This window comes from Callionymus lyra, chromosome 10, assembly GCF_982586985.1.
Source record: "Callionymus lyra chromosome 10, fCalLyr1.hap1.1, whole genome shotgun sequence".
NCBI lineage: Eukaryota > Metazoa > Chordata > Actinopteri > Syngnathiformes > Callionymidae > Callionymus > Callionymus lyra.
In genome coordinates, this window is record NC_141827.1 from 1,616,706 (window position 1) to 1,631,731 (window position 15,026).

At 41.3% G+C, this 15,026-nt stretch overlaps 1 protein-coding gene across 1 annotated transcript; it reads left to right on the forward strand.

Moving 5' to 3' along the window:
* The first annotated feature begins 360 nt into the window (after positions 1–360).
* tada3l (transcriptional adaptor 3 (NGG1 homolog, yeast)-like) lies at positions 361–4,028 on the forward strand. The gene is made up of 9 exons (XM_087800641.1): positions 361–469; positions 714–953; positions 1,030–1,271; positions 1,332–1,437; positions 1,907–2,042; positions 2,101–2,204; positions 2,267–2,373; positions 3,413–3,604; positions 3,668–4,028. The coding sequence occupies exons 2-9, from the start codon at positions 744–746 to the stop codon at positions 3,858–3,860; spliced, it is 1,290 nt and encodes a 429-aa protein (XP_087656767.1). The 5' UTR covers positions 361–469; positions 714–743; the 3' UTR covers positions 3,861–4,028.
* The last annotated feature ends 10,998 nt before the right edge of the window (positions 4,029–15,026 follow it).

Below are 15,026 nucleotides of genomic sequence, written 5' to 3' on the forward strand. Positions count from 1 at the left end.
GAGCTTAGTTAGTATGCATGGACCGTGTTTCTGATGGAACCGCCCACGCTAGATGTAAAGGTAAAAGAAATAGAGCGCTACACAGCGCATACCACTTCGTCGACTTCGTAGGGGTGTGATTATTAAATATGTTTGATTTGTCATCTTTCATTTTTTTCCATTCCATCTTTTTGTATTATTGTGACGGATTAATTATTTTATTCATAAACATGAAGGACTTGGATTCGAGTTTCGACAAATAAACATGTTGGTTGATTCCTGGAGCGTACCATTCCTGTGTCGACGCAGCAACGAACACCGTTAATAAAACATCCGCGCGTGTTGTTTATTTTATATTTTTGAAGAACACTACATTTGTTTCGTTAATGGATGCTATTTTACTCTTAAATGCGGAACACTCTCATCCGAATTATCTCGTTCTCGTTACAAGCGAGATGGACTCTTCCATCATGGCCGCCATTCACTAAAGGTAGATATCGTTGTTCTTTAATATGCATTAATGTCGCCGTTAAATCGTGTTCTGCTGTTTATTCGTTCGGTCATTCATACCACGTGCTTGTTTCTACACCACGAGATTCAATGTGTCGATGCTAACGTCGCACGATGTTCTCAGTATCATTGATTGTTTGTTTGCGTGTGCGCGCACATGCACGAGCAGGTTTAATTTATGTTATTAATTGAGTCTGGTTTGTGTTGATCTTCTTGTGCTGCAGCTCGAGTATTAAAGCAGCTGTTCGTGAACCATGAACGAGCTGAAGGACTGCCCGCCTCTGAAGTACTATGACTTCAAGCCTGTGGAGCACCTGAAGGTGTGTCCCAGGTACACGGCGGTGCTCGGCCGCTCGGAGGACGATGGCATCGGCATCGAGGAGCTGGACACGCTGCAGCTGGAGCTGGAGACCCTTCTGTCGTCGGCCAGTCGCCGGCTCCGGGCCCTGGAGGAGCAGAGACAGGTTCCTGCGCAGACAAACTCCTGTCATCTCTAGAAACGTAAACAAACGTGTTGTTGTTGTTGTTGTTGTGCTTCAGATCCTCACCGACTGGCAGGACAAGAAAGGCGACAAGCGGTTCCTGAAGATGGGGAAAGACCCGGACCCCGCCGCCTCCCCTCGTCCCAAACCTAAAAAACCCAAACTAGAGGGCAAAGTCAGCCACGTCCCTGGTCCGGGTCCCGGCAGACCCAAGTCTAAGAACCTGCAGCCCAAAGTCCAAGAGTTCCCAGAAGAACCGCAAGACATTCCTCGCACGCCCAAAAACGACGCCCCCAACAGGTCCGCGACACTTGGTCTGCTCGGGTGAACTCTCTGGACGACTAAGGTTTCTTGTTTCAGATTCTGGGCGTCGGTGGAGCCGTACTGCGCCGACATCACCAACGAAGAAGTCCGATTACTGGAGGATCTTCTGAAGGCACCGGAGGATGAGACGGAGTACTTCAAGGTATGTGGCTACTATTAAAGCTCATACTTTACCCAGAATACTTTCTTTTCTTTTCATGTCGACTTGGGATTATTAAGTAATCAGGTTTTTTTGGAGTTATGGACAAAAATGTTTGTTCCTTTTAATGTAGCAACTGGAGTTCAGTTGTCTTCGTCCAAAAAAGACCCTTAAAAACATCCAAATACCTCCAGACTGCTCGTCTGTAACGTCCCTCTTGTGTTGAAGACATGAAGAATTTTTCCTGAAAAAACTTAAATTAGTCTATATTTTACGCTCATTTATAGTAAAGTTTAAAGAATAATAAGCGATACAGACTGGAAGTAACTATTGCGAGTGCTTCCAGTCGACTGTCTGCACCACAAATAACCTTTACTTACTTACTTACTCACTTACTTACTAGAAGTGCTCAGGGTATAAAGCCTCTGATTCAGGATTGGTTGAGATTTGATGTTGAAATGATGATCTTCAGATTCCAGCTCTGGGCAAACACTACTCTCAGCGCTGGGCTCAGGAGGATCTGCTGGAGGAGCAGAGGGAGGGAGCTCGAGCCAACGACAAGAAGAAGAGCCTGATGGGAGGTCCGCTGTCGGAACTGGATGCCAAAGGTAGAATCCGTGCAGACTTGGTCGTGGAAGGAGACGTGACTTCATTTTGTCCTCCCAGATTTCGATTCTTTGCTGAAGAAGTCCGAGTCCCAGCACGAGTCTCCAGAGGACGGTTGTCCCTTCGGTCCACTCACCCAGCGTCTGCTGCAGGCGCTCGTCGAGGTCCGTCCACCGCTGACGTAAACCTTCAGTATTTATAGTAACGTTTGTCTCTCTCTGAGCAGGAGAACATTATATCCCCCATGGAGGATTCTCCCATTCCAGACATTTCCGGCAAAGATGCCAACGATGGAGCCGGAACGTCACCTAGAAGTCAAGCAAAGTCCTTCAGGTAAGAAGTGTGACCTTGTGTATTTGTGCACAAATTCCTCCAGTTTATTAGTTTTAGACGCAGTTTTCCAGATGTGTCCAAATAAATCACAAAATGGCCGAAAATCTTTTAATGATTTAATGTTTTAATGGAGTTTGTGGGTTGAACAAAATCTACATTTACCGTATTTTCCGCACTATAAGGCGCACGTAAAAGCCTTTAATATTCTCAAAAAACGACAATACGCCTTATAATCAGGAGCACTTTATATATGTACATTATCTGGTGGGTGACTTGTTTACAAACACTTTCATGACTCTGATCCGACAAGCCGTGGGCGGGATTACATCGTTGCGTCATCACCGGGTGGGATTAATGACTCACGTCAAATAATGGCTGACGTCTATGGAGTAAGATTACTTGCACCGTTTTGAGCGAGTGTGTGGTTGTTGTACACTCAAAATCACTCTGCTTCGTGCTCTAGCTGTCATACACGCGCTCAACTTCACTGCTGCTCACTCAACATTTGTCTGCTCACAACACCAGATCACGCGCTGCTGCTTGAAGTCTTTTAAACATCATTTGAACATCGTTACCATGGGAGAGAACGCAGTTGTCAGAACTCTTAATCAAGTTTGACTTTATCCGACTGTTTTGTTGACATTCCCTTTAGCACAGCTTCATCTAGTGGATGATAACACAACCCCAGTCGTTTGACTGTATCTTTTATTCTATGCGCCTTATAATCCGGTGCAAACTATTTATGAAAACACTTCTAAAATAAGCCATTCATTGAAGGTGCGCCTTATAATCCGGTGAACCTAATAGTGCGGAAAATACGGTACTATCTGTGATAGGAGGTTTAAAACTGATTGTAGTCGGACTCGATCAATCTCAAATGTCTTTATCTCTGTCTGTCTTTCACCAAACGCCATCAAATACATTTCCTTCGACGCTCTTGTTGGAAATCTCTTTATAATCGATGTCTACGTCAGTTTGAACCTGATGGGTTTCAGTGTTACTAAGTTAATTGTATTTATTTGTATCATTTGTCCTTCAGTGTTCCTCACACACGTTCTCTGGAAGCCCGGATCAAAGAGGAGCTGGTGGCACAAGGTCTCCTGGACTCGGAGGAGCGACCAGGACCAGGGGGCGACTCGGAGGACGAGATCCTGATCGAGCTGCAGAAGCGCCAGGCGGAGCTGAAGGCTCTGAGCGCTCACAACCGGGCGCGTAAACAGGAGCTTCTCCGGTGAGCGACATCTTCAGGTCGTGGCCTGGACCCAACAATGACGACTCTGGTTCTGGTTCCTAGGCTGGCCAGGGAGGAGATGCGCAAGCAGGAGCTGAGGCAGAGGGTGCGAGTGTCCGACAACGAGGTGATGGAAGGATTCCGCCGCATCATGGCCGCCCGGCAGAAGAAACGCACGCCCACCAAGAAGGAGAAGGATCAGGCTTGGAAGGCTCTGAAGGAGCGAGAGAGCATCCTCAAGCTCCTGGACGGATGACAGGTGTCAATCATGCTGTGATTCATGTGCCACGTGTTCAACAAAGACTATCAGGGTCCCTCTGTTGTGATGGGCATCTCGTCTGTAACATTCACTGTGTATCCTTTTTTATTTTCAATAACCTGTTATGTATCAGTGTTTCAAACATTATTAAAACCTGGTGTTGTATCAAGTGTTTACATCTTTTACTTTTGAATCCGTCACTCAAAGAAATAATTCTGTGAGGTTTATGTTAAGAATTTAAATTTCATTACAAGTATTTCTTGATGCGTTTCTTCTTTTTTATTCACCTGACCTGAAGCCGTTCCTAAGACATCCGCCAGGTGGCAGTACATCTCCTTGTGTGATCGCAACATAGTCGTGACGTCACTTCAAATTATCTTCAAGAGTTGTAAACGAGAACATGATAAATTCTTGAAGGTTTGGTTCTGGATCATAAATGATCAAATAGTATGGCTCGATATGTTACTAACGCTTAGAGGTCAAGTTAAAGGTCAGGCTTGAGTTTACGTTGACCTTGTGTTGACATGTATACTCTAAGCTGATCACGTGACGCATTAAAAAGAAAAAAAAACGTAATAAATACACATTCTCTTCTTTTCTAAAAATATTTCTAGAGAAGCAGCTTCAGCTTCACATCCATTATCTGTGTGATTTGTGGAGTTTTTCCTGAAAAAGTCTTTGTTGATCCAGCTCAGGCAGCGTGAAGGACGCCTATCGTATCACCAGTTAATCATCAACGACGCACTTTCTCACTTCCACAGAAACAACGACGACTTTGTACAGTTGTTTCCCACAACACGCCTTTGTTACTTTTACTTGTTATACCTGAAGAACGTGAGTGTAAGATATGAGCTTAATTCGACCTAACTTTCTTGAAGTTGGAGCTAAATGTATGCTAGCATCACCTGCTAAAATGCTAACAGCTACATGTGATGCAACACATTCAGCTACATATTGTTATTCTTTTAAATAATCTAAACTATACCAATAATGATCATTTAACATCCATCGTTGCTCATGTTCAACAGCTATTTACTTGTCACTGCATGAGAGCTAATCATATCAAATCATAATCATGTCATAATCATAAGCAAATCTATCTGATCGTGCTACATGATAAACACTTGAGAGATGTGGCTACATGCTATAGCTAATCAGGTCTGGCTATGGCTACATGCTAAACAGATATTATTTAATTACAGTGTGCTGAAAACGCTTCTCAGATTAAAGGTTTATCTAAATGCTATATAGCTATTCACCTGTCGCTACATGCTAAAGAGCTAACACTCTATTGCCACATGCTACATCTCAGATAAGGCTACATGCTAACAACACTTTTGGGTTGTGGCTACATGCTAATAGGTGTTCAGCTTTCACTACATTATAAATAGCTATTTATTTCTGGCTACATCACAATAGTTACACAGCGATGGCTACATGCTAGCACAAATCATCCATGGCTACATGCTAAAATAAATCTTTGACTTTGCTACATACTTAACACTTGTAAGTTGAGGCAACATGCTAAAGAGATATTTAGCCTTGGCTACATTGTAAATAGATATTGAGGTCCTGCTATGGCTACATGCTATAGAGATAATCATTTGTACATTTGCAACATTTTCAAACACTTCTCAGATAAAGGAGCTAAACAGTTATTCACCTGTCGCTACATGCTAAACAGCTAACCATTTAATGCTACATGCTAAATTTCAGACAATGGTTGTGAGGTGTGGCTACATGGTGAAAGCGGTACACAGCTATAGCTACATTCTAAAAAGCTTATACATGCTAAAACATATTCCTGGTTTGGTAACATACTAAAGGGCTATTTAGTTTTGTCTTTATTGCTACATATTCGAGAGCGAATCATCCATGGCTACACTCAGAAAAGGCTACATGCTAACATTTATGAGATGTAGCTACATGCTAAAGAGGTATTCAGCATAGGGTATTTTGTTATGGCTACATTATAGACAGCCATAATATGAAATGATCACAATAGCTATACAGCAATGGCAACATGCTAAAATGTAACTTTGATTGTGCTACATGCTAAAGAGCTATTCCCCTATTGCTACATGCTAAATCTCAGATAAAGCGACATTGTGGCCATAGGTGGTATTTTGTTTTAGCTACATTATAAAAAGCGATTCAATTATGGCTACATCACAATAGCTATAGAGCTATGGCTACATAGCTAAATGCTAAACATTTACGAGTTGTGGCTACATGCTAGAGAGATATTATTACTGTAATATGTGTTGAAACATGTTCAAAGATCTCGGATGAAAAGGGCTTTAAGCTCAGGATACATTGAAAAAAAAAGAAAAAAGTCATTGATCTTTACTTGCTAAAAAGTTGTTGCTACATGCTAGAGAGCTAATCACCCATGGCTACATCTCAGATAAGGCCAATGCTTGAGTTGTTGTTACATGCTAAAGTATTATTTAGTCGTGGCTCATCTGAGGCTGAAAAATAACATAACATCAAATTTAAATATATAAACCATTGTTTCTTCTCAGTATTTTTATTTTAACGTCAAACATTTGAGTCGTTTCTGCTTCATTTCGGTGTTGAACCTGCAGAGAACGACACGATCGTATGTGCAGTAGATAAACACTGTTGTGTGCCTTCCAGCCAGACTCTGGACTCAACAAAAGCCCAATCACTTTCCTCGCTGCAGGGTTTTGTCTGCTCCACAAAGCTGTGATCTCGTCCGTACGAGGCTTTTAATAACCTGCAGATCCATTGAGCGCCGCAGGTGAACCAGGGGCTGAATGGCGACGGCCCTCCAGGTTGGGCGTAACACACACCAGGCCTTTTGTTGCGTTTGTTGTCGTTCGTCCAAAACTGAAGGGCAGGTGGGTTTTGTGTCCAGACGCTGCATGATGCTCGTCGGCTGTTTGCACATCTGTATTCAGGTGTGTTTCACTGCGCAGGTGCTTTTCTTTCCTCAAACACCTTTTCACCGTCGACCACCATGAATGGTTTCACTTTGATTCAAGGAGATTTCAACCCTCAGGCATCGTTTTCAACAATTGTACACGTCTTTTTATATCCATATTCGACTCATTTAGTCTCTATTATTATAATAAACGGTGAATAAACATTCTAATAATGTGAAATTAATTCATTAGAACATTTTTACTTTTATAAGTACAATCTATTATTTGTATCTTTCTTTCCCCTACAATAGTAGTTACATCTATTTTATAGGTTAGGTTAGGTAACTTTATTTATACCTATTTTAAACAGTTTTTGTAAATATTTATTGTCCAATTGTATTGAAAATAATATTCTTTTAAATAAATTCAGGATATAGTTCCTTTATATTATTTTAACAAGAGTTTCTCCATTAAAAAAGGGAAAAATGTGATAATAGAAAGAAATAAAATGATACAAAAATATATATTAAAACACAAAGTGTAAACCAAATTAAAACAAAAGTTAATATTTAATACACAGAAGTCTAAACAAGAGATGGTGTTTGTAAATATCAACCGACCAGGGGAGAAAAAATTAAAGAAAATTCAGACGAAATCTGACTCAAAACTCTTCTGTGAAACAAGGACAAGGAGACCGAGCTGGACCAGATGCTCTGAGATGTTCAGTTGATGTTTAGTACTTTGGAAAAGTCCCTCCAGGAAGTACTCGATGGAGTAACTTTTCTTGCTCCGTCACAAACTCACTTTTGTTGTGAGCACTTCAACAGGAATGTGTGTTTCCAGGTTGTGTGTTTACAAACGTACAAACATCTCCACTGGTCTTTCCATCGACTCTTTGTCTCTCACCAAATCTGTGTCCATCTCGACGACTCCTACTCCACCTCCACTGCTGCGTTCCTGCACATGAACATGGCGCCCGAGTGTGGGGGGTTAAGTTCTGTCGCTGCTTTGTCTTAACGCCATGTCAGCTAATCACACTGAATAGAAGTCGCTGAGACTCGAGCTGCTCGTCCTGCACAGACGACCATTGTCTGCTCGGCCCTGATGTCATGGTGGCTCCACACAAGTGCTGCTGTGGTGACTGGAGCGACCCCTCCAGCGAGGAGCCCCCCCGAAGAGAAGGAGATAAACATGTCTCAGCTGTTGCCCCCCCGCCCTCCACCCCCACCTCTGGCTGGTTTGAATGTGATTTGCCTCCATTTGCATGGCAGTTGACCTGGATCTGGGATCTGGACGACCACATGCAAACCTTCAGGCGTCATTAAGCCTCACCTGGCAGGTACTTGAAGATAAGGAGCAGACAAACAAGTCAGTAGCTCGACGCGACCGTGTTTACCTGCAGCTTAGAACCTGAGTCACTTCTGTAAATGTCTCCAGATCATCAGAACACGAGTTTCAACTGGATCCATTCAAACACTTGTTGACGATGAAGTTTTCTCCAGCGGCTCAGGGGCCAAATGTGAGCCGCCAGATCATGTGTGTGTGGCCTGTTGGAGTAGATTCAAGTTGAAGGCTGGTTTATCTATTAACATCAGTTCCAATAACAAAAGAATGTTAAAGATAATGAGACCAAGACAATGAAGCAACTTCCCGTTTCAGTTTGGTGTTTACATGATCTTCTCCAACCATGAACACGACCTGTTTGATCTGGTTTGACGACCATAACATGGAGTCATTTTTATATTCAACACCGAGCTCCGGCTCTTGTTTGGTGATGAAGAACAAACACAGGCATAAGAAGGAAAAGACAAAAAATATTATTCAAACTCCAACTTTAATATACTTTTGTTTTGTTTTAAGGTATGATTCTGAAACCGATATATATTTACCTTCAATTCCACATAATGTAGATTAATTAACTATATTTATCTCGATATTATGAGCCTGGTTGAGAGGTTAATGGTATGACAAAAGCTGAGACGCTTAATGATAAAAATTCAAATCTAATAAGAGAACGATGTCACTTAACTCTTGTTGTTAAAGGTTCAATCATTTGTTCGGTTGCAACTTCAATCATGTTAAAATCATGTTTTAACTGTATATATATATATATATAGATTCAGTCTATATTAGAATTGTTGATTGTCCTGGTACTCTGACATATATGTATATATATATATATATATATACATATACACACACACAGTATATATATATATATATATATATATATATATACATATTATTCCTCAAAATAAACAGTCAAAAACAAGCATCAACAGTCTGCAGTCCTGACTTCACCACCAAAAAGTAGAAGATCATATATCGAAAGATTAAACAACTTATTTCACCTTTAAAAAGGAGAATAATCCAAAACTGTCGTAGAGTTTCATGTAAAAGGGTTTGTTGAACATGTGTCGCTTATAAAAGCTAAAAGAAGCTTCGCTGAACATGTATCCAGAGGTTTCAAAAGTGTCTGTTTGAGATGTGTTTTCTGAAAGTGACGAGCGTGAAGCTGATCTCTTGAGGTTAAAAAAGAGAAATTATTATTTTCTCGCAGTTATAAACATCGTTATAATTCATTGTTGATCAAACCTCACGACTCACACGATCCTAAAAAAAGAGTTTTTAAAGTGTCACAAGGACCATTTAGATTTAGACGCCATCGAACCTCGACACCTTCTCCGGTCACATGACAGACGCCGCTGTGGTTTGTCCAAGATCACCACGAGTGAGATAAGAGAGCCAGAGAGCTGTGGATAACAGTAGGTTTGGACAGCAGAGGTCAGGACAGATAAGACGTGATGTCATCAGCATAGAGGAGACGTAAAGTTGTGTACGGCCTCGTCAATATGTTTACTGTATATAAGGAGCCCCTATGTTTGTTTGTTGTTTATTTTAACAGACCAACGTTCAATATGTAGGAAAGTAATCAACAAAATAAAAGTTGAACGATAAGTGCATGAAAAAATACATTTCATAAAAACACTGAATCGATGGGAGTAACTGGATCATAGTTTGTGTTTCACTTATTTTTTACTAGTTTACAGTATTATATTTGGAGTAAACCTGATCAAAAAAAATGTACAATACTTTGGAGAAAATAATAAACTTTCGGTCAGAAATAATCACTATGACAGATGATATAAAGTATATATCAATGTAACGATGCCTCATGGACTGGTACTGGTGGGAAAGGAACCAGTACCAGGTGGAACGGGTATCGATCAAACACTTCCTGTACGGAACCTTTATATTGAATACTTTTTTTCAATACTTTTTTAAAAGAACAATTTTAACAAAGTGAAAAAATACATAACAAATCATTTTCAGAGCGAAAGAGAATTTGCTAACAAACAAATGTACTGATGACTTTGTCACTTCAGAACTTCACACAATATTAAGTTTTGATCAGACATGAGTCCAGGAACTTGGCCTGGAAACATGAAGCAAGTCTTAATACTCGGTACTACCGAAGCATTTTGGTCGGAGCTAGGAAAGAACCAACGTTTTACAGCCCTGGCTGTGTGTGTAGCAACAACAAGCTAGATAGCTTCAACAACAAGCTAGCTTGCTTCACTAACAAGCTAGCTTGCTTCAATAACAAGCTAGCTAGCTTCAACAACAAGCTAGCTTGCTTCAATAACAAGCTAGCTAGCTTCAATAACAAGCTAGCTAGCTTCAACAACAAGCTAGCTTGCTTCAATAACAAGCTAGCTAGCTTCAATAACAAGCTAGCTAGCTTCAACAACGAGCTAGCTGGACCCACTCCTGGTATCTGGGACTATAGATGTATGAATGATGACCTCAGAGCAGTGGACCTCCACCACCGGGTCGGGCCTGGTCGGGTCAGATCCATGGGGAGGTTGTGGTGGATTTCCATTCATTTTTAATGTCTGAAAGTTGTTACTTTGAAAAGGAAAGACACAGTATTCTCTAAAATCACATTAGCATGTGACTCTTGACACTTGAAAAGTATTGTTTTGCTCAGTTTTACACAAAACAATAATCTATAACATGTGACCATGTTTTTCCTGCACTTAATACTTAGTTTTTTAGTTTATTTTAATTCTCAGTTTTTATCTATAGGTCCATGAAAATCTTTGTTTTCACCTTTATTTTAGTTTCCTTTTTGTTCCTTGTTCCTCGTTCTATAGACGTTTTGTTTTTGGACTCTTTGTCTAGTATAGTTGTGTTGCTCACTTACTACTACTTGTTATTTATTAAATGTGTTGTTTTAATAGTCGTCTGCCGTTCTCTCTCACCTGCACCGGTTCATATCGTGACAACCGATGTCTCCGTGACAAGAGAAGCTTCTCCAGAGGAAGACGAGGTCGTAAACTGGGGTCATTAGTGTGATGTCACTGGAGTGTTAGAGCCACAGGTGTGAGGATCTGCACCTCCAGGTCTGGACCCGGGACGCTGGTCTCTGATGTGTCCACGAATCCCTTCCATATTCTCACCAAACGTCATAAACGTTCTCTCACATCTGTGGCAGGAGAACCAACACCTGGAGATTCATCAAGTGCTCCTGGAGGTGTCGCTGCAGTCGTGGATGAAGATCCTCCTGAACACCAGGCCTGAGATCCAGGGACGAGGTCTTGGGACTAACACAGTTCTCAGCACAGTTTTCGTGGATTGTGGGATTTCCCCGAGTTAGAGAGACGAGATGCTATTGAAAGACTCTCCAGAGTCTCTGGTCTCCCCCCACACTATCATGAGCAGGATCACTGGAGGGTTCGGGGAGTGAGGTGGACAAGAGGCCCAATAAAGTCTGTCTAAATATAGAGCGACTCTCCTCTCCTTATAAAGAGCTGCTGGTGGATCCTTCTCAGCGCCTCCAGGATTGGGAACAGAACCGTCGGTGCGTGGAAACACACAAACACGGATCGTTTTACGAGAACACGAGAGATTAGTTATGACTGTGGAGATCATCACTAAAATAGGAGCGTTTGAAGGAAACCTCGGGAAGAAGCGACGAGTCGGAGAGATATGAAGAAAATATACGTGTTAGAAGAGGTTTGGACCTGAGACTCAAGTGACTCAAACCCAAGATTTCAACTCATGTGACTCAAACTCAAGGATTCAAACTCACAGATTCAAACTCAAACTCATGTGACTCAAACTCAAGTGACTCAAACTCAAGTGACTCAAACTCAGTGTGACTCAAACTCACCATGATTCAAACTCACGTGATTCAAACTCAGTGTGACTCAGACTCAAGTGACTCAAACCCAAGATTTAAACTCATGTGACTCAAACTCAAGGATTCAAACTCACAGATTCAAACTCAAACTCACGTGACTCAAACTCACGTGACTCAATCTCACGTGACTCAAACTCAGTGTGACTCAAACTCACCGTGACTCAAACTCAAGTGACTCAAACTCACCATGACTCAAACTCAGTGTGACTCAAACTCACCGTGACTCAAACTCAAGTGACTCAAACTCACGTGATTCAAACCCAAGATTTAAACTCACGTGACTCAAACTCAAGTGACTCAAACTCAAGTGACTCAAACTCACCATGACTCAAACTCAGTGTGACTCAAACTCAGTGTGACTCAAACTCAGTGTGACTCAAACTCAGTGTGACTCAAACTCAAGTGACTCAAACTCAGTGTGACTCAAACTCAGTGTGACTCAAACTCAAGTGACTCAAACTCAAGTGACTCAAACTCAAGTGATTCAAACTCAAGTGACTCAAACTCAAGTGACTCCAACTCAAGTGACTCAAACTCAAGTGATTCAAACTTACCATGATTCAAACTCAGTGTGACTCAAACTCAAGTGACTCAAAGATTCGTCCAGATCTTCACTAATACAAATATTCTTTGAAAACCTTTCACTTCAATCAATTTAACTCCAGATGTTAAATATCTTTCAAGATAGTTTGTGTTTTGTTGACTTTGTTGTACGACCAACGTTTGTGTCTCTGTGCGTGTTTGTGTGTTTGTTTAAGTGTGCATGACTTTGTCTGTGTATGTGTGAGCGTGTGTCTATGTGTTTGTAGGTTAGTGTGTTTCTCTGTTTATATGTGTGTGTATGCGTGTCTGTGTGTGTGTCTATAAATATGTGTCTGTTTCTCTGCATATTTCTCTGTGCGTTGTGCATGTGTGTTTATGTGCGAGTGTGTCTTTATATATGTGTGCATGTGTGTTTATGTGCGAGTGTGTCTTTATATATGTGTGCATGTGTGTTTATGTGCGAGTGTGTCTTTATATATGTGTGCATGTGTGTTTATGTGCGAGTGTGTCTTTATATATGTGTGCATGTGTGTTTATGTGCGAGTGTGTCTTTATATATGTGTGCATGTGTGTTTATGTGCGAGTGTGTCTTTATATATGTGTGCATGTGTGTTTATGTGCGAGTGTGTCTTTATATATGTGTGCATGTGTGTTTATGTGCGAGTGTGTCTTTATATATGTGTGCATGTGTGTTTATGTGCGAGTGTGTCTTTATATATGTGTGCATGTGTGTTTATGTGCGAGTGTGTCTTTATATATGTGTGCATGTGCGTTTATGTGCGAGTGTGTCTTTATATATGTGTGCATGTGTGTTTATGTGCGAGTGTGTCTTTATATATGTGTGCATGTGTGTTTATGTGTGAGTTCGTCTTTATATCTGTGTGCATGTGTTTTTGTGCATGTGTATGTGTGTGTGTGTGTGTCTATATATGTGTGTGTGTATGTCTATATATCTGTGTGAATGTGTGTGTTTGAGCATGTGTATGTGCATGTATGTGTCTATAAATATGTGTTTGTGTGTGTTTCTTTTCGTGTTTGTGAGTGTGTATGTGCCTGTGTGTGTTTAAATATGTGTGTATGTATGTATGGTTGTGTGTGTGTGAATGTGTGCGTGTGTGTGTCTATTATGTTATTATTTGTTGTTGATGAAGTTGATGAAAGTGAACCGTGACCTGATTCCTCAACATCTCCAGTGAAGAACGACCTCCTGGGGTCACGACCTGTTGCTGTCACTCACGTCCTGAAGCATGAGCGACAGGTGAAGGTCAGAGACAGTTCACACTGTGACACACACACACATGTAATGTTTGTCCAACGATTGTCACGTTGACAGCTGCTGCTCTTTACCGGCGCTGACAGCTGAGGGTCAGAGGTCAGATACACAAGTGAAGAGGTCAAGCGTGTTCAGACTCTCATGAAACTGATTTAGTCGTGAAATGATTTGGTTTTTGTTCAACAGTTCAGAAGATCAACTCATGCTGGACACAGTCTGAGTGTATATATATGTGTGTGTGTGTGTAAGTGTGTGTGTGTGTCTATACATATATATGTGTGTGTGTGTGTGTGTGTAAGTGTGTGTGTGTGTGTCTATACATATATATGTGTGTGTGTGTTTATGTGTCTGTCTCTATGTAAGTGTGTCTGTCGTGTGTCTATACATATGTGCGTGCGCGCGTGTGTGTGTGTGTGTGTGTGTGTGTGTCTGTGTGTGTGTGTGTGTGTGTGTGTGTGTTGGGGTCCGTTTGTGGTCATGAAGGAGGAAGTACAGCTGTCTCTAGTCGTCTGACTCCAGGAGCCTCAAACTTTCAGGGTTGATCCAGTTGTTGTAGTTCACCCTCCTCCTCCTCCTCCTCCTCCTCTCCTCCTCCTCTCTTCTCCTCTCCTCCTCTCCTCCTCTCTTCCTCCTCTTCTCCTCCTCTTCTCCTCCTCTCTTCTCCTCTCCTCCTCTCTCCCTCCTCCTCTTCTCACCTTCTGTTTCCTTCCGATCATGGCTGCCGAGGGTTGAGGCTCCTGGTGTGTTGCTGTGAGATAAGAGACGTTGGACCCTCTGTGACCCGACATCACAAACTCTGCAGCGACGACGTTGACAGTTCAACACGTGAACTAAACTAAACAGTAATAAAGTGTAGAAAAATAGCGAGAATTGTCAACGAGAGCAAGAGAAACGTTGGATTGAAACTCATATCTAGCCAGAGCTTGTATGCTAGTAACAATGTAGCTAGTAGCATGTGTATGCGATCACAGTAGAATAATGAATCAAATATAGAAGTTGTACACAGTGAAGAAAATATTTACATTAGTATTATATATCTTTCCACAAGTGTTTTTGTTAAATACTATATAAAAAGTAGCTGTAAAAATAGTTTTTCTTGCTAGTTTTGTCTTTTTGACATGCTAAAGTTGAGCTAGCTACTAAAATACGACGAGTCATGTCTTGTGCATCTCTCTCATTAGTTTGCTTCATATCTCTTTAATGTTTATTGTATTATTGTGTTGCTTTGATATGGAAGAAATCTGCCATTTTCT